The following is a 19,712-nucleotide window of genomic DNA, read 5'->3' as shown; positions in this document are numbered from 1 at the left end:
GCCCACTCGCCTCCCGTATGTACTGTAGATATTGGCTGTTGACACCTGTTGCCACTTCTCTGGGTTAAATGATTTCATTGTTAATGATTAATAATCAATTAAATATAATTAATGTTATAGAGTAGTTTGGCTAGCACTCTCTAAGTGCTCCGTTTATCTCACGATAAATACGACGATAGGAATGAGTAGTTAAAAACATTTAGATAATAATTTTCTTAACCTTCCCCTTAAACGATCAACTTAATCTTATCCACAGTGAGTCAGTTAAAATATTCACTTTTAATAACTCAAACTCATCACATCAAAAGTCTATCTCAACTTTCATTAATGTTACCGAGGACTCATAACTGAACTTCCAGTACATCTGTAGAGTGTTAATACCCGCTGATATGTGCTCCTCCGTAGCGTAACGGTTACTGTTATTAGCTGTCATCCTCGTCGGCCCGGGTTCGATTTTCAGTACTGCCATAAATTTAAGAATAGCAGGAGAGTTGGTATATGGTTGAAATGGTACATGCAGCTCCACTCCATCGGGGTTGTGCCTGAAAAGAGCTGAACCCCTCGGGATGAGGACACGAATTTACATTTTCCGGCCCCATGGTCAAATGGTTTGCGTGCTGGCCTTTGGTCCAGATGGTCTCATGTTCGATTCACGGCCAGGTCGGGGATTTTAACCTTTATTGGTTAATTACGATGGCTCGGGGACTGGGTGTGTGCGCCATCTTCATCATCATAATTCGTCATATGTAGGCCCACATCTGCATGAACGCGCAGATCGCACATTCGGGGTCATTTCGAAAGATCAGCATCACATACTTTTCGAGAAAAATGAATATCCTCAAGCATGCTTCATTCGAGAGTCACGGGGACCCATTTGAATAAATCACTTCGCAGACTGCCAAAACACGCACACGTGAGTTTCTTCAGCTTCATCTGACGGCTATGTAGGCCTATTTATTCTACTGTACCTTTGAAAACAATGTGATATGATTATAAAACTTTAATAACGTCATCGATAATAGTTAAAGGAAAAGCGGAGATGTGACGGTTTTTGAGGGGAAAAAATCATTAGAATATGGACACAGCAATGGTGGCAAGATTTCCTACATCTTCAGTGAACATGGAAATATCAAACGTAAAACATAGGGTAATTTTTGCTGAGGTTATTACGCACTCACTTGGAGTTTCCATCATGCCAACGTTTTTCGTTGTATGTAGCAAGTGTTATGCAGAAGGAAACAATCCCGGGTATTATTTAGCTAATTGTATCTTCCTTGGGCGCACGAGCAGTCACCATTAATATATTTACCCATGAAAGGCCAGCAACATAAAATTTGAAGGAGAATCAAAGTAATTATTGTAGCCAACAATCTTCAGTGTTGACACGGTTGTGTTCAAGTATGCACTATTTTAATCGATTATAGAAGCTTAAATTAGCAGTTGATCGTCATTCAGAAAAAGGCGAATCGAAGGTGATCTCACGATGAGAGACGTGGAGAGTATGTTAGTTACATTATGAGGTTACGACACTTTCTCATAAGGTACAAGAGGGCCCGCTCTTCCCCCCTCCCCGCGTCCTCACCCGCCGGCTCAAGCGATATAAATACGTTGCCATCCTGGAGCAGAGTATCACATCCAGTGCTTTCAGCCGAACCAGCATCTCAGCCACCAACAACCCTCAACATGAACATGGTAACTGTTTGCACTGAATTCTCTCATAATCGTATTACATTACTTAAATGGTCAAGTTAAAAACTAAATTACTTTTGAAAATATTTTCCAACAGGGAAATTATAAAATATTCATAGTTCTTTTTCAAACTATATCATATTATTAATACTTTTATTTCAAGTATCTCATATTACAAATATAGAATAGGTACTGAGGGAATATCTATGATACTGAGGTAGTTGGTCAGAAGACTAAAAGAACCAATATACAGGATAAGCTATAGATATTTTCTAAATCATTATAGATAGTTTATTTGGGACCAAATGTACAAATAAATATTCGCATGATAATTGAAAATATAGGGTTAAAGTTCCCTTTCTCAATTCTATAATTTATTTTAATGTCCAGATGTTACCTTATTACAAAAGTCTTTATCTCTCCTCTTCGATCGTATTTCGATGTTGTTTTTCCGTTGCACCGACTCAGAGAGTTCTTATGGCTACAATGGGAGAGGACAGGACTAGGACAGGTAAAAAGCTACCGTGGTCTCACTTAAGGCTGGTGTGAAAATAGGAAACCACGGGAAACCATCTTCAGGGCTGCCGACAGTTGTATTCGAACACACTGTCTTCCGAATATAACGTAACTACTACACGACCTGAACTTCGCAGCCAAATCACTCGGTTTATAAATTGTACATTTTTGAAACATTTTGAAAGTTAGATAATGCTTCAGTGGCTGTGAATCTTTTCACGACTAATACCAAAGTGTGGCATGCGGTATAACTGCTAATAGTCTCATCGTTTGAGAATTTGAGGTTACACCTCCCTCAAAAATTTCTATAATCTATTATAATTTATTAATATTACCTGATTATCAGTGTTCATGTATCTTATTAATCGGTCAAATATTTTTATTTTTATTTTTTTTAAATTTTTACATTTTTAGAAAGTTTTGATTTTGCTTCAAGTGTTGTGAATCTTTAAAATACTTTCACGAATAATACCAAAGTTTCTCATATGATTGTGAAATGTCGTTTTAAAAAACAAAAGAGGAGTGAGCATATGCAACTATGGCTAACGTGTACTATTCTCATTTAAACATGCATAATTTGAGAAGTAAAAGAATAGTGTAAATAACCCGGAAACAAGTTGTTTACACTTTTTTAATTTTTTTTTTGTACAATTTGCTTTACGTCGCATCGACAGAGATAGGTCTTACGGCGACGATGGGAGAGGATCGGCCTAAGAGTGGGAAGGAACCGGACATAGCCTTAATTAAGGTACAGCCCCAGCATTTGCCTGGTGTGGAAATGGGAGACCTCGGAGAACCATCTTTCAGGGCTGCCGACAGTGGGGTTCGAACCCACTATCTCCCGGATGCAAGCTCACAGCTGTTAGCCCCTAAGCGCACGGCCAGCTCGCCCGGTACAAATCCCTTCCACAGACTCATACTGGCTTGCTGAAGAATTTTACGGCGGGTCGCTAGTACTAACATCAGGAGCACGACTCAGGAAAGTTGTTCGTAACTCCCTTCACAACGTCATTCATTCACTTGCTGAGAGATCGCCGAAGGTGTGACGTGCTCTATCCTACACAACTTATCCACAGTCGTCTGCGCTGTACAGCTTGCGTCCCGGTACTAAATCTGGAGGCGGCATCAGCCTGCAATGTCCGCAGACCCGCAAAACATAGCATACACGGAAGCCTCAGAAGATAAAAGGGTACTGAGTATTTGAATGCACATATTGACTGTTACAGGAACTAGAAACTTGTCGAGTCTAACGCAATTCTGGCCCTTTCGGTCAGTTTCTATCTATCTAATGGCAGAACATACAACCATTCGAAAGCATTTGAAAAAAAATATGATTTAAACAATAAATTAATTTCATATGGCTATTATTATAATGTTATAGCCTTATAAATCAGAATCTCCGACGAAGGTGGACGGCATATGTCGTGTATATAGAACTGCGACCTAGCCAGGAATCGATCTCCCCGATACTCCTATATCCGAAAGCCTAGATACTGAACGGGAGGCCACGGATCAGGACAAATTTAATTACGTTCATTCTGGTCGTAAAAATACACTCGTAATATACAATGACAATAAATGGTCTCCTACAAGGAATTAAATACACATCTAGGAAAAAATGTACACTCCGCGTGTTGGTTTGCCTACCAGTAGAAATTATGAGGGAGGTAGTGTTAAATAAAACTGTCTTACCGTTTGAACTTGAAACTAGAAATATTTCATCTAAAAATGTGAAAATCCTGGAAATTCTCTGCGTCTGAATAGGTGTTATGGTCATACATAGGAAATACTGTGCATTTTATGAATAACATGAGAATAACGTGACAGATGGACTTGGCAACACAGATATTTTTACCACATTCGAGAGCACGTTCTAATCGTACCATCATCAGTGTTTTTGGTAAAGTTCAACTACTCAGTGTAGAAATTACTAGAGTCACGTATGATACGCTTTACTAATGTCTGTCATTATAGCATCAGGAATGCTCAAGGTTTGCAGCACAGTTAGGTTAAGAGAAATCCGATAATTATAGACCTTCAGAAGCAGACATAAGATGCTCAGGTGGGGATACCTTTTCTCCACGGGGCTTTCATTATAATGCAAGTTTAAAAACATTCCGTCAAGAGAATGTCTCAAGTCTACCAATAACGTCAATGACTGGTTTCCAAAACACTAATAAGTTTAATTTTCGCAGCCAGGGATGAAGGATGAACTGTCTAAAGCAAGTTTGTCGCTTGACACGACTGTAAATATCGTGATCTGAGCCAAGAGACCTACAGTTTTACCCGAAACCCTAACTACAGGGACGTGACTTTTCATTTCAAAAATTCCACATGCATTGGCCAGGATTCGAACGACTACCACGTTAGTGATAAGACAGCGACGATGTCACTCGAATACCAGGCCCCAGGATAAATTTTCGTTGTTATTTATTATTTTTATTTCTGTGCTTATTTACAAGGTTAGGATAACATAGCCATCATCACCAGTAAATATGAGTAAGTTTTATTACATACATTTGGGTATGAATTGTAAAAAGGACCTCGAGATTGTAAAGATTTACACACGCAAGCCCAATACTTTAATGTAATAAGTGTGGAAAACTAGGAGAGAGATTATACTCAGAATGGTAGAGATTCGAAATGGAGCAGGTTAAGACATTTAACTTCGCCATTTAATGCATTTCAAATGAAAAATACATTGGCTTTATGACGGGAAATTAAACCCATATACTTTAGGGTGCTTCAAGCGTGTTTTTACTATCTTAGATACCCTTCTCTTTATTATTCCATATATATATAATACCCAGTTCTCGTATTGACGCTCTGATAAACTTCTACACGTATATGATTTCTAGATTAAAACAGCTCTCTGGACCGGCAATGGTTAACACGGTTGTGATACCTTCCCAGGTTTTTTTCATTCACACTCCAGGAAATTAATTTGGTATTTACTAATTTCAATTCTGAACTTCAAATGATTAAGGTTACACACAGTATCACAGCTACTACAAGTAGTTCGTCGAAATCATATAAAATTCCTAAGCTACTAAATACGAATCAGTAACAGAATTAACTTCTGGTCAACTTTACAACTTTGTTCAAATTTTGACAATGTAAAAATGTAAAGATGAAGGTGAACACAATGCAGGCAATGAGGAATCCATCAATTTGATTTTTACATGTTACGGATAATGGTCTGTTTTTGGCACCGTATCTATAAATTTCGAGCAAATTTTAAAATCCAGTTCTCAGCAAATATTTTTAAAATTAGGATGAACTGAAATTCTTCACAGGAAGAGAATCTTTCCTCAGGAATGAATTCAGCATCCTTTCACAGCGATCAGTGTTCACGCCGTTCAATGTTAAATACATTGTGGATCAATATGATACTAACAGGCAAGAAAAGTGCACCACATGATGCGTTCACACACACTTTACGACTGCTCATCTAACGAGTTTATCCGAGCGAAGCCCTGCTTAACAGGAGGTCATTGCCTTTAAGGGATTTCGAAGGCTAGATGTAGATTTACATTTACATGATACGAAAAAAAAGGAAATTAGAAATTAATGTGTATTCTTGTTTCAAAACATTCATGTTCTCTATTACATGTAACATTTAAAACCCCTGTTTAAAAATCTAGGTGCTGGTGAAATTCTTTGCGGTTAGGTTGAGCTAAAATTATCCATCAGATTTTTTTGCTAGTTGCTTTACGTCGCACCGACACAGATAGGTCTTATGGCGACGCTGGGAAAGGAAAGGGCTAGAAGTGGAAGGAAGCGTCCGTGGCCTTAATTAAGGTACAGCCCCAGCATTTGCCTGGTATGAAAATGGGAAACCACGGAAAACCATCTTCAGGGCCGCCGACAGTGGAGTTCGAACCCACTACCTCCCGGATGCAAGCTTACAGTTGCGCGCCCCTAACCGCACGGCCAACTCGCCCGGTGAGAAAAAAAGATCAACAGGAAAAAGAAACATTATTCACCCCACAAAACATTCACCCATATTTCCTTTTCCGGCATTGTTTCAACGTTCCCGGTTCATAAAGCTCATTTATAAGTGGTGCAAATGGATCGACCTGTGTGAACTTCAAGGCCTATAACAATCGTGACTTTCATTTCGAGTTAAAGGTCAGCTACAGAATACACATCTTCTTTATTAGGTTTCGTCAATAAGAACTTTCCCTTCTCAGCACCCATGATCTGCTACTGATCCTCAGTTTAACCTTTCGTTACTATAAAATTAACATAAATATCAGTTCCCAGTTGTGGGTGGGTAGAATTACTTCAACACATCAGTCTGGGATCGTATCTCTCTTCTTACGTAAGATCCTTCTTCATTTAGATGTAATTGCTCCACAATTACGTCAAGAATTCATTGAGACAAGAGATTTAAATACAAAGCGCTTTCAGCTATCTTACAGTCATCTCCTCTTGATAAGGATCTGATAATTTAATTACCCATCAACCATTTCAAGAATGCGTTGTTAAATTTACGACATTTGTATCGTAATTTTAAGGGTCAAACTCAAACATTTTTTCCGGTTAACCTCTTACGTGGATATTCCCTCAGCACTGTACATTGGTCTATGAAATGGGGAACAACACTGCTGTTGCCTTCTTCGTCCTCACTGATATTTCTTATGTGCATCACTTCAGTTTTCAAACTTCCTGCCTTCAAGTTCTCTTACAAAATGACACATTCATCGCGTACTTACTCTTAAAGCTGGAATAGTCTTGTATCACTGTTTTACATGTGACCTGTAGCTTCGACATTCAGCGCCTTCAAACAACCGCACATCATTTCTGTGAACAACAACATCCCAAAATGAATATATTATCGTTATTACTCATGATTCTGCCAATTATTATTAAGGATAAGAGAATTTAAATACAATGGAAATGATCAAATATTATAATTCGATTCCCTTCTTAATAGCATATAAAAGAGGTTATGTGATTCATATTGTATTTTCTAGAGATATAAATCGAGTTTCTGGTCATGATTTTCTCCCAAACGTGTTCTAGTTTTACTAAAGATGTCCGTTCTTAATTTTAAAAATAGCAATATTAATAATATAGTTAATGGGTATGGATATGAGGTTTGAGGCCATAACTACAACAGACATCACGTGATTTATCAGGCGTCAATTTCTATTCAGCTTCCACCGGTATTCGAACCTCGATCATAAGGGTGGGAAGTAAACAGATAAGCCTCATCGCTATTAAAATAATATCTCAAAATGTACATTTCTGTGTTCCTAAAAGGGGAAATGGACATATCGATGGTGGAGTATTTCTCATCAATACGCCGTTATGGTAAATGCTTCACAAAATAGTAATCTGTAATTCAAGGAATCTATTTGAAGGAAGTAAGGTTTACACTAAGAAATTCACTTTGTCATTTTATATCCTGGCGTTTATAAATGCCAGGGTGAGTGGCTCAAATTGTAGAGCGCTGGCTTTCTGGGTTAACTTGGTGAGTTCGATCCTTGGTCAGTCCGGTGGTTTTAAGATGCTCGAATACGCCAACCTCGCTTGTATCGGTACATTTACTGACACGTAAAAGAACTCCCACAGGACAAAATTCTGGCATCCTGGCGTCTCCAAAAACCGTAAAAGCACGGTAGGTATAGTTACGTAAAACAAATAACATTATTATTTCAATAAATGGAAAAGACGCTAAAAGATCAAAGACGAAATCAGATCAAAACGAAGAGATATAAAGAGGGCAATGTATATAAAAAGGGACAAGATAAATCAAAACATTATTCTTCCAATTTCTTCAGTATCTGTCTGCTTAGTTCAAAAACTAGGGGATAACGTGGAGGGGTCGAAAGATTTTAGAAACGAGACTGCTATCCTTTGCAGAGATATATGACCCAGGGGTTCACCCAGTCTACAACAGAAATGAGTATACCATCTCATGAAGAAAAGGCTCGTCAGATAACGAGCAATAGTGCTGAGATTACTAACTGACATTTGTCGTCAATATCCTGGGGAAATTTATCTCAGCTGGAGTAGGAGTATATCACTGCTTGATAAAGAATCCTATATTGTATTCGAAATATCTGTCATTTGTAAATATTGTTCACAGAAAATCATCATGTCCAACTCGAATGAAGAACGTAATAATAGTTTAATAGACTGCAGAAGCTTCAACTCTAAGAACAGTGGAAGATTTTATCTCCCATTCCTCTTGGGCATTCACAGCCAGCACGGAGATGACTGCTCTATTTCTTCTGTACCAAGACATAGCCATTGTATTTACATAATTCATTTATTTAAGTGAAGATGTGGCATTTTGGAGATCTTATGGACAATTTTCTTCAACCTGTGAAATTAAAAATTGGATTTTCGTTGCGGTTCCCGCGTGATATCTTCCTCTCTAGACCTGCCTCTCCCAGACAACTACAGCTACCTGACATCAGCTTTTACTTTCCTTTGTATACAGCATTTCCTTAGATTCCAAATAGCATACCAGTTTCTTGTCACCAACCCACATACTGGAATCTCAACGTGACAAATAGCATTGCAGTTTCATCTGCCATTTAAAACACGGTAATATAAGCTAGCAACAATTTGTTATTCTGTAATGTAGTAACTCAATCATCATATGACGTGAATCGCTATTTCCGGAAGACTCCTTATGTAACAAGTATACCTGGCAAGAGACTCACCGAGATTTTTCAGAGCTTTTGACTTCATACAAATCTTTTAAAACATATTTTTATTGTAATTGGTTTTTATTCAGTTATTGGGAATTGTTTTCAGTATGATTTAAATTAAACAGTAGGTTAAATAACGATTATTTCTACCTTTTAAGAAATCCCAGGTGGAATAAGATGTTTTGATTCCTTTGTAATGCATACCAGTAAATGAAAACTCAACGTACGGTTCAGTATTTCAACTATGTTACTCAAAATAACTTCGGAGACTTATGTCATGACATCTATTTTTCGCCTGAGTCAGGGAATTTCACATTGCTTTATTTCATTACTGCCCACCTTAATCTTTTCTGGATAGAGAATGAGGTACATGTGCTCTGATACAGCTATACGATCCGTACCATGTAGCGAACTCGCTCGATGGCCCCAATTCAGTTAAATACTGAAGAGGAGAAGATATGACCACAAAAGTTCTGATAGGGAAGTTGAAAAATATGGTGTCAAATTTCATTTCCTTATGGGAAAATCAAATGTTCGTAAATATGTCTCTCGGTCATGACCTTCCATCAACGGTTTGTTAATTTCAGATGACCGCCAGTCACACACGGTTGCTAGGTAACATTGTCTGACCATCCATTCATTCATACTTTACATCACAGCCTGCACGATTGCTAGGTTACACTTCCGTCACAAATTTTGTTACATGACACTATCTCATTGCACAATGTTCGAATGGCCCTCAGCTCTAAGGCATATTTACGTCAAAAGAGGAGCCTAATGCAAGAAATCTTAACTAACAGCCCAATGACTGCTACACAGGTTCCACAGACTGTGAGCTTCTGAGACGAGGATTTATGAGGAAGTGGAAAACATCATCAGGTTGCATTTTCCTTGAGCAGAATGAGGTTGTGTGTTAATGATGAAACGGTACTCGTGTGACTTGTTAATCAGCAGTTGTGTGGTCATTCTTGCACGACTTATATAAATAACTTGCTAATTACGACGGCGAAGACAAAGCGTATTGCAGTGGCTGTTGAAAGGGAGAGTGTATGTATATTCACATGCATAACATATGAAATAACTGTCGCGTGTGTCTTCTCACGAACCATGCAGTGACCTTCGAATTACAATCCCAGAAACCATTGTTCGTGTTTCCTAGGAGTCTGGAATAATCTTTCCCAGACTCCGGCCTTCACTTAATTCCTTTTCTATAGTGCTTATCGCAACGTATGACAATATACATTAGTGACACAATGCAGTCATTCATAATTCCCAAGCACAATTTGTTCGACCTTTACTTGTTCTCATAGGTAGAGGTAGGTGTGGAGATTTCTTTGCTCACAACAATATAAAGGAAACCTTTTGTTTAAATGCTGCATTAATATTGTCATCACTTATCGATTCCTTGACCAGTTCAAAGTGATAAAATGTAATATAAGAAATCAATTGATTATTAATCCTGTATGCTTCTTTATAAACATTTTCCCTTATCTAGATACAGCTGGGTTGAGGCAGCTACGGAGTCCCTCAGTTTTGCTCCCCTTTCCACGCTACTTCTCAACCAGAAACGTGTTCCAATTCGTTAAACTTAAATGAGGGACCCGCAGAATTAATTGCACTTTTGCGAAGGGCAAATAATATCAATCTTACCCCATATTACTAGAAGAAGGTTATAGTGCTGAATGCCAAGGATAAGACCCACGAACCCTCACCTAGAAGTATATTTGCTTTCATAATCTAATATCATAAATTGGGTGATATTTTCTCCATGCTTCACGTGGTAACTAACTCTGTCATCGACTGAAATTAATGGAATATTTCCGTCATTTCTAACATTCAGCATAGGTAGATGGCATTACCAACTACCACATGAAAACTCCTAAACGAAATCTAACTCCTTATGCTGTGGGGAAGCAATGGGAGGAAGCAGTACTTTTCAGAGATTTCCTTTCTGCTACATGTAAGGAATTGAAACAGTTATGGATGGTGTCTCGTGAATATACTGAGTTTAACTGCAGCCTGCAGTATTCGACCAACGTTCAAAAGCCAGATTTAACTCGAGGTACATAGAAGTAAAGGATGACTACTGTCCAGGTAGATGCCTTGGAAGACTCTGTGGCCAAAGAAATATCCTCAGCTGAATTTTGGCTTTCTATACCGGAATACCAACGTCTTTTAATTGTAAGCAGTGTAACTTGGACCTTTGCTTCCTTGAATCATTTCATTATTATCTGAGGTGAGTTGAGAAAGATCTGAACAAAAGTGACACCCAGAATGGCTTCTGGCACTGGATGTCCGAAAAGTGCTGCATCTTTTTACTTCAATTGGACCATTAGATTACTGACTTTCAGTAACAAAGTAAATTCAACAGGTTACTAAGTCGGCATACACTGCGCTCAGTTTTAAAAATACGTGTTTATACTAATGGTGATGTTTTGTTTCAGTTCGTAATCGCTTTGGCTGTCCTCGTCAGCGTTGTAGCAGCGCAGCAGTACGTCCCTATCATCGCTTACAACAACGAGCACAACTTCGATGGTTCCTACCGCTACAAGTGAGTATACTGTCTCTTCCACGGCAGATGTCAGAAAGTAAGGTTGTATTTACCAGAGGAAAGTGGGTGAAATATACTCACGCATGCAAATTCTCAGTTGGCAAAACCAATCACTAGATATTCGTCCTGTTCGAACTGCGTATAAATTTAGAACCACAGGGAAGAATAAATAATAATTATTATCGTTAAGTCGAAAGAGGTTTGATATCCTTAATTCCCAGGCTAACATACTATAGTCAATTGCACTTCTGGAACAGATAATCTCAGCAATTACGTTCCCTAAATGAACGGAATTTTTTTATATTATTAACTTAGGGTACATCCCAAGCAATGTACATGGAGATTCTGTTGGTGAAAGGGGGAGAGGGGAAGACCTGCAAGAGAATACCAAATATACGGCCGCTATCTAAATAAACCTGGATTCGAAACTCGGATCTCCGAAACAATTTTTGCTGCACAGGTCTGTTGAGAGTGAGTGATTGGATAAGGTTCTCTTCAACTATAAAAGTAGGTTCCATTCCAGCCCTGATATAGTTTCAATATGGCAGTAAATCTGTCATAAATCTTCTTCAGGATATCAATCTTCACACTAGGACTCAAGTGTAACTCCCTGAAACTACTGTGTTAGAAAAATATACATATTCTTCTTTATGACATGTTTCCTCATTTATTGGGTTCGATACTTGATGTAGATATTACGACCGGCTGCCCTTCCTGACGGCAACCTTATATGGAGGGATGTATTCACTACTGTCTGTTTCTGTGGCGGTTGATAGCGTAGTGTGTTGTATACAGATGGAGGAACGTGTGTTAAGACAAACACATACACCTATTTGCCGAGTCAGAGCAATTAAACATACGCAGTTAAAATCCACGGTAGGCGGAGAATCGAACTCGGGACCCTCTTAACCTAAGGCCAGTGTGCTGACCATTCAGCCAAGGAGCCGGGAAGTTTGATAAGTATAAATAAATAAATTAAACCAGAGCTTAAATTGTATGTATACCAGCTCTCACCATCGTCAAGCGAGCGGCATTTCATTAACGGGAAATATATTGACTCCCGAAGTAGTCAGTTTTCTAACTACGTTCTTACGCAGTGACAAGGTCACTAACCCAACGTGTGAGCTGATATGTCATTACTCACCGTGATGACCAGCTTGTGTACGGGTTTTAATGAGTTACACGTTTCCCGAGAATAACATGTCTTTTGATTGGCGGGTTAGTTATTATGTGCGCATGTCTGAAATTGGAATGATGAAGTTCAACTACCACTTACACGTTTTTGGAATGTTAACTATTGCCTTCCTCTCAGCTGATCTCGTGACATCACTTTATATCTGTTTGAATTAACGAATTATTTTGCATATTAGAAAAATAAAATTGAAGAAGTGTAATGGTAGGGGCAAAAGTTTTTTAAAATAAAAAGGATCACGCAATGCACCTAATAAGCTAAACTCTATTTAAAACAGGCATTTGAGGAATTACGCTCATTTCAGCTAAGACTCGTTAAGGAATGTGTGCCGTATTACAGTTCTCATTTTTATTCAAATCTCCTAATACGCGTCCAGTTTTACCCTCCCATTTTCATTGCGTATATCCATCATCTAATAAGGGACTTTATTAACATCTGTTAAACGGATGTAATCATTAAGAGACATCCGAATTCAATCGAGAACATGTACTAATCAATGCATTGTTAACACGTATCTCTCACATACTACACTCAAATCTCAACCAATTATGCTGCGACTTGATCATGCAATTTAACACGTCAGGTTAACAGCGCTACTCCCCCTGGCATAATGATTATATAGCAGTTAGTTAACTCAGCCAGCCGAAGAGATATGAGGTGTTTAAAAGTGTGACACAGTACGGTGGCCCTATCACGTTTTTTTTTCTTCTGCTACGGGCTTTACGTCGCACCGACACAGATGGCGACGATGGGATAGGAAAGGCCTAGGAGTTGGAAGGAAGCGGCCGTGGCCTTAATTAAGGTACAGCCCCAGCATTTGCCTGGTGTGGAAATGGGAAACCACGGAAAACCATCTTCAGGGCTGCCGACAGTGGGATTCGAACCCACGATCTCCCGGATGTAGGCTCACAGCCGCGCGCTATCACGTTTGGTTACCATGAAGTTTATTTCACTTTCACACACTACGTATACACATTTATTACGCACTGATATAACTTTATCCGTTCAGTCTGCAGTCATTCGTGAATGAACTATTCACCTCCATAATTCTATATTTGAAACTAGTGATGTTACCTCAGTTCCTTTTCTTCTTCTTGCCTTGTAAATTATAAAGCCGCATCTTACCATTTTCGGTTCACTCGGTTTCCCTTATCCTCTATGGCCAAGTTGATTTTTATTCTAGATAAAACCCCTTTTTTATTTGCCTCACACGATCTTACCACCGATACCGGACCATACGCAAAATTTCAACTTTATCCTTTCACTTTCAGTTACCAAATTGATAGTTCTGTTTGACTGTTGATACTATGATCACCAGACCTTCGGTTATTTTATATAATCCCTTTCTTAAATCCATGCGTATTGGACAAAATCCTAGCTACTGCTGTCTTGGTAAGACGACTGTGTCGACATCGATCAGTTATCACTCTTCTTAGTTGTGAATACACACTAGCAATTATTCTTTTACACTTGATTCCTTATGAAGTTTTTTTTTTCTTCAAAGTCTTCCTCCACTTGGAGGCTGCCAAAGACAAAGAACACACAAACAATTCATTCAAAAATAAAATAAGTAAATTATGTTTCAATAAAGTATCCTGCATACACTTAGTTTTTACTACCACACATCAAAACTCCATCTAAAAATTAAAAATAAAAAGAGGGGCGTCTGGATAGTTTCTTCTGGAAAAATCCTCCCTTCTTACATGGTACCGTTGACTGTAACTGTGAAATCACAGTATTAGCATTGATTCTACTTCTCTCTCTACTATCACTATGAAAGAATACCCACCATTGGAAATTTGAAAAGTCTATTTACTCCAATTCCCTTTATGTCGTATTCTATCATCTCAGGTTTCTTTACGACCTACATCACATTAGTTTTAGTCCGATATAAAATTATAAACCAACTTGTCGCATTTCTAATCAGGTTTAAATATATTAAATGACGTGATATCAGGATTATGAACATATTTCTTATTTATTTATTTATTTATTTATTTATTTATTTATTTATTTATTTATTTATTTATTTATTTTCCAGTTACGAGACTGGCAATGGAATCATAGCCAACGAGCAGGGATACTTGAAGAACGCTGGCTACCCCGACATTGAAGCTCAGGTCGCCCAAGGATCATACTCCTACACCGGTCCTGATGGCGTTGTCTACACTGTCACTTACATCGCTGACGAGAACGGTTTCCGAGCTGAGGGAGCTCATCTCCCAACCCCTCCACCCATCCCTGAGGCCATCGCCAGGTCCCTCGCCTTCAACGCTGCTCAAGGAAAACGCAAGTAAATCGTCCATCACATAAGTCTGATGAGACTGCAAGATGACGAACCGGCCGAATCAAGGATTATTGCATTTCTCGATATCTTTGAGACATCCATCTTCATCAGCTCACAAATTCTTCTGAGAATTAACTTACTTGTTAAGAATTTATTTATTCATCTCCTTCCAAACGTACTGTTGATGGCTTCCCACATCCAAAATACTGGAATATGAAAGAATACTCTATGTACGTTCGGCGGCAATTCTCGGTATATCTTTCCTTCCAGTTGAAGTTCTCAGGTTCGCTACTAGGTGGCATTGGAAACGGAAAATCGAAATTGCCGTGGAAGATGATGGATAACATATATTTTTACATATCCTCCACTTCCTTCATAAAGTGTCTTGAAGCACTTAATGATGGTATTTACTTTATAAATCTCCGTAAGACATCAAAGTTGTTCTCTCCCTGTTTTTTTACTCTCATTTACCACTAGAAATGCAGATAACATTAAAATGTCACAATATAATCCTGTGAGTTTCCACTCCTGGAATGTCATAATGTCACAGGCACAAAGAAGGTAACGTATTATTTAGTACAAAGTCGCAGCTTCCTGAAATTCTAACTGTTCGCGATGACAGCTGCTTCTGTGAGTAAGATGATGAATTGGCATTATTAGTAATGCGACCTTCTCTCATCGCACAATAGAATACTATTCCTGAGCTTATTAAGATGTTGATGTGAAGAAAGATATGAATTATACGAGAATCTTCAAGGTTTCGAAACAGTATTATATGTAGTAGACCGAGATTGTTGTTTTTATAGTAATATTGTTTATACTTTTATATTAATCGAGTGTATTATTCTCATTCTGATTGATGCTCGTTTGCAATATCACACCGTGAAACATGCAATTAGTTCTTGACAGAACCACATTAACGGGTTGTATCCTTTGAGTCTGTTTTATTCAAAGGCATGAGTCTTGATTTTCCACTAAGTGGATGAAAACTATTTAAATTCATCAGCGAACACTTTTTCTTAAGTACGAATGTATTCCGCTGCAGTGAAACCTTGTACCTAATCCTTCTACTTTGTTATGTAATTGTATTATATTTATATATTTTTACCGTGCAATAAAACAGTTTCAACTGGTATATCAAAATGTACTACTTTATATCATTATCCAATATTCCCAACACCTGCTCCACCAAGAAATTCAAGGAAATAATTTTCTCCTATAAACGTTACTTTTGATTTTCGTTATGTTTATAGTAAACAACTGGTTTGAAAATTCACACTCTATAGTATATTGTATGGGTATGTAAATGTATTTCTGTCTGTAAATTTCGAATTGGGGGCTAATATATGTCACACCAATCTGCAGGAAACTTGAGATAATAGTTTTACATGGTTATTGATATGGTGAGCATAGCCACAACACCTCAAGTTTTACGTGGAATTCAAACCATACAGAAAAAAATTAATTATCAAAATGTAAATTACAAGAAAAACGCATGTATTGGCCTGGGTAAGAAACTCCGCTATCTTGGTGAAAGGAAAGCGACAATGTCCCTATGTTTGTGGAATTCTCATGCCAAATCTATTGGAGTGATTGGCTTAAAGGTTATGATTTTATTAGAAGACATGGGCCGAACGAGTTGGCCGTGCGGTTGGAGTCGCTTAGCTGTGAGCTTGTATTCTGGAGATGGTGAGTTCGAATTCCTCTGTTGAGAGCTCTAAAATGGTTTTCCGTAGTTTCCCATTTACGCACCAGGAAAATGTTGGGCCACGGTCGCTACCTTCTCAGTCCTATTACTTTCCCATCTTTACGTCGCTGAAAACTTTCGAGGTGTTACTGGGACGTTAAACTACTGGTTTTCTCATTCACATTCACATACAATATTGCAAGTGTAGCCATTAATGATGTGGCTATATCGAGAGTGGTTTTCTCTCCAGGAGTTCAGGCCCCGGGGTATCTACTTAATCCTATCTCGAATAATTACGTTACACTTACGGCATCACAGTAACACCGATCACAAGACATGTTCCGACACAGTCGAGTATATGGTGGGGTTGAGTAGATGCTAATCTACTGTAAAATTATATTGACTATTTTATTACTTGAAGTGTACTCTGTCTCTCCTGATTCCGCTAATATTCGCTAGATGGCATTAATGCTGTAACTGTATAACATGCAGAGGACTGGAGCATTATTTACGTCAAATTCTACAAAAGTGAATTTCGGAACCGAATAGGAGACTATTCTTCACGAAAAATTAGAATGACTATTTAGCTCATGGCTCCAGAGACTAATCTGATATAAGAATATCAGGAAAGTTAGGGATTGGAATAACTTACCAAGGGAGATGTTCAATAAATTTCCAATTTCTTTGAAATCATTTCGGAAAAGGCTAGGAAAGCAACAGCTAGGGAATCTGCCACCCGGGCGACTGCCCTAAATGCAGATCAGTATTGATTGATATTGAATCAAGAGCTGTCTATCGCGACGAAATTATAGATTCAGATTATCACACCTACGTGCACTTGTTTCTGTATAAATTCATCAGAATAGCGCAATTAAACATCTTTATTACACACCGGGCGTGTTGGCCGTGCGGTTAGGGGCGTGCAGCTTTGAGCTTGCATCCGGGAGGTAATGGATTCGAACCCCACTGTCGGCAGCCCAGAACATTGTTTTCCATGGTTTACCATTTTCACACTAGGCAAATGTTGGGGTTGTACCTTAATTAAGATCACGGCCGCCTTCATCCCGTTCCTAGGCCTTTCCTATCGCATCGTCACCAGAAGGCCTATGTGTGTCGCTGTGACGTAAATCAAATTGTAAATAAAGAGTCTTTGTTGAAATATCGAACTTCAGTTGTCTTCAATATTACAATAATAATAATAATAATAATAATAATAATAATAATAATAATAATAATGTTATTGACTTCACGTCCCACTAACTACCTTTACGGTTTTCGGAGACGCCAAGGTGCCAGAATTTAGACCCGCAGGCTGACACACTTGAACCCCTTCAAATATCACCGGACTGAGCCAGGATCGAACCTGCCAAGTTGAGGTCAGAAGGCCAGCGCCTCAACCATCGGAGCCAGTCAGCCCGGCTGTTCATTATCACCGATTATTACATTTACAAAACTACATTATTCTCATGAAGACGACCGCCGACATATTTTCTAGACTGCACCTCAAAGAGTTTAAATGCAAAAATGAAACAGCATACTTCTGTGTTGATTGTGTTTTCTGTGTAGGTTATGAATACCTATGCATTGTCCGGCGCCATAGCTAAGTGGTGATCTTTGGTAACAGGGGTCCCGGGTTCGATTCCCAGCAGGGTCAAGAGTTTTAACCATAATTGGTTAATTCCCCTGGCACGGGGACTGGGTGTATGTGCACATCTTATCAACCTCATCACGACGCGCAGGTCGCCTACGGGTGTCAAATCAAAAGACCTGCACCAGGCCTCTCCGGAGGCCACACGGCATGTCATTACCTATGAATTTCATTTGTTTTATATGTATGCACTGTACATTCTTTATCATTTCTTAGTGGCCCGGCTTCTTGGTTGAATGGTTAGCGTGAGCGCCCGGGTTCGATTGCCGATGCAGTCATGGATTGTAATCCTCTGTCTTGGGGATTGGGTATTTGTGTTCGTCGCAAAGTCATGACACATTATACTACGAACAACCACGGAATACTGGATACATCCCTCCATATAGAATTGGCCAGGAAGGGCATCATGCGGTAAAATGGGACCAAGTTCACATGAGCGAAACAGTTCGCACACCCGACCCCACAATGAAAAAAACAAAAAAAGATAGATGAAGAACAAGAATAAGATGCAGGAGAAGGAGTCCGCTTCTCTGGTGTAGCGGTTAGCGTGGTTAGTTGTCACCCCCAGAGGCCCGGGTTCGATTCCCGTCTTTGTCACGAAATTTGAATAGTGCTACCAGGGCTGGAACGGGGTCCAATCAGCCTCGGGAGGTCAACTGAGTAGAGGTGGGTTCGATTCCCGCATCAGTCATCCTGGAAGTGGTTTTCCGCGGTTTCCCACTTCTCCTCCACACAAAAGGCCGGGATGGTACCTAACTTAAGGCCACGGCCGCTTCCTTTTCTCCTCCTTGTCCATCCCTTCCAATCCTCCCAATCCTCCCATCCCCCCACAACGCCCCTGTTCAGCATAGCAGGTGAGCGTCTTATGGTGGAATCCGTTTTTGGATATTACGTACCGCTTAGCAGCAGTTAATCTGCAAATGAAGGTCTGCAATATTCTAAACGTGCATATGCTTTAGTATATCGATGTATATTCAATGAAGTCGATTTGTAGCGATCTAGAAAGGGAGTGTCTGCCATTGTCGTTAGTACTTTACAAATTGATCGTGACTGTCAGCAGGAGGGGCGTCTGCTATTTTAATCAATACTCCCCACATCGGATTTGACTGGCATTAGGAAAGGGGGCCTTTTCCAAATCTTGTGTAACTGGCATTAGTAAGGAGGGTCTGCCATTGTAATGAATAATAATTCTTCCTCGATTTCACTGGCAGACGGCAGGGGAGCATGCGATTTTTTTTTTCAAAGCTCCCTTACACGATTGCAAGTTGCTTTACGTCGCACCGACACAGATAGGTCTTATGACGACGATGGGACAGGAAAGTGCTAGGAGTGGGAAGGTAGCGGTCGTGGCCTTAATTAAGGTAAAACCCCAGCATTTGCCTGGTGAGAAAATGGGAAATCACGGAAAACCATCTTCAGGGCAGTCGATAGCGGGGTTCGAACCTACTATCTCCCGAATACTGGATACTGGCCG

The 19,712-nt window shown here is 39.2% G+C and overlaps 1 protein-coding gene across 1 annotated transcript; it reads left to right on the top strand.

The window, feature by feature from the left end:
* Positions 1-1,648: 1,648 nt before the first annotated feature.
* LOC136868403 (endocuticle structural glycoprotein SgAbd-2) lies at positions 1,649-16,027 on the top strand. Its single transcript, XM_067144772.2, has 3 exons — positions 1,649-1,692; positions 11,318-11,424; positions 14,658-16,027. Exons 1-3 carry the CDS (start codon positions 1,684-1,686, stop codon positions 14,911-14,913), a joined length of 372 nt encoding a protein of 123 aa, XP_067000873.2. The 5' UTR covers positions 1,649-1,683; the 3' UTR covers positions 14,914-16,027.
* The last annotated feature ends 3,685 nt before the right edge of the window (positions 16,028-19,712 follow it).

This window comes from Anabrus simplex, chromosome 1 (genome assembly GCF_040414725.1).
Source record: "Anabrus simplex isolate iqAnaSimp1 chromosome 1, ASM4041472v1, whole genome shotgun sequence".
Lineage (NCBI taxonomy): Eukaryota > Metazoa > Arthropoda > Insecta > Orthoptera > Tettigoniidae > Anabrus > Anabrus simplex.
This window is presented reverse-complemented; position numbering and strand designations above follow the sequence as displayed.

Bases quoted from the DNA above. Each gene is read 5' to 3' on its own strand.
- LOC136868403 (XM_067144772.2), top strand. The intron at 11,425-14,657 runs GTGAGTATACTG...TTTATTTTCCAG, and splicing joins GATGGTTCCTACCGCTACAA to TTACGAGACTGGCAATGGAA.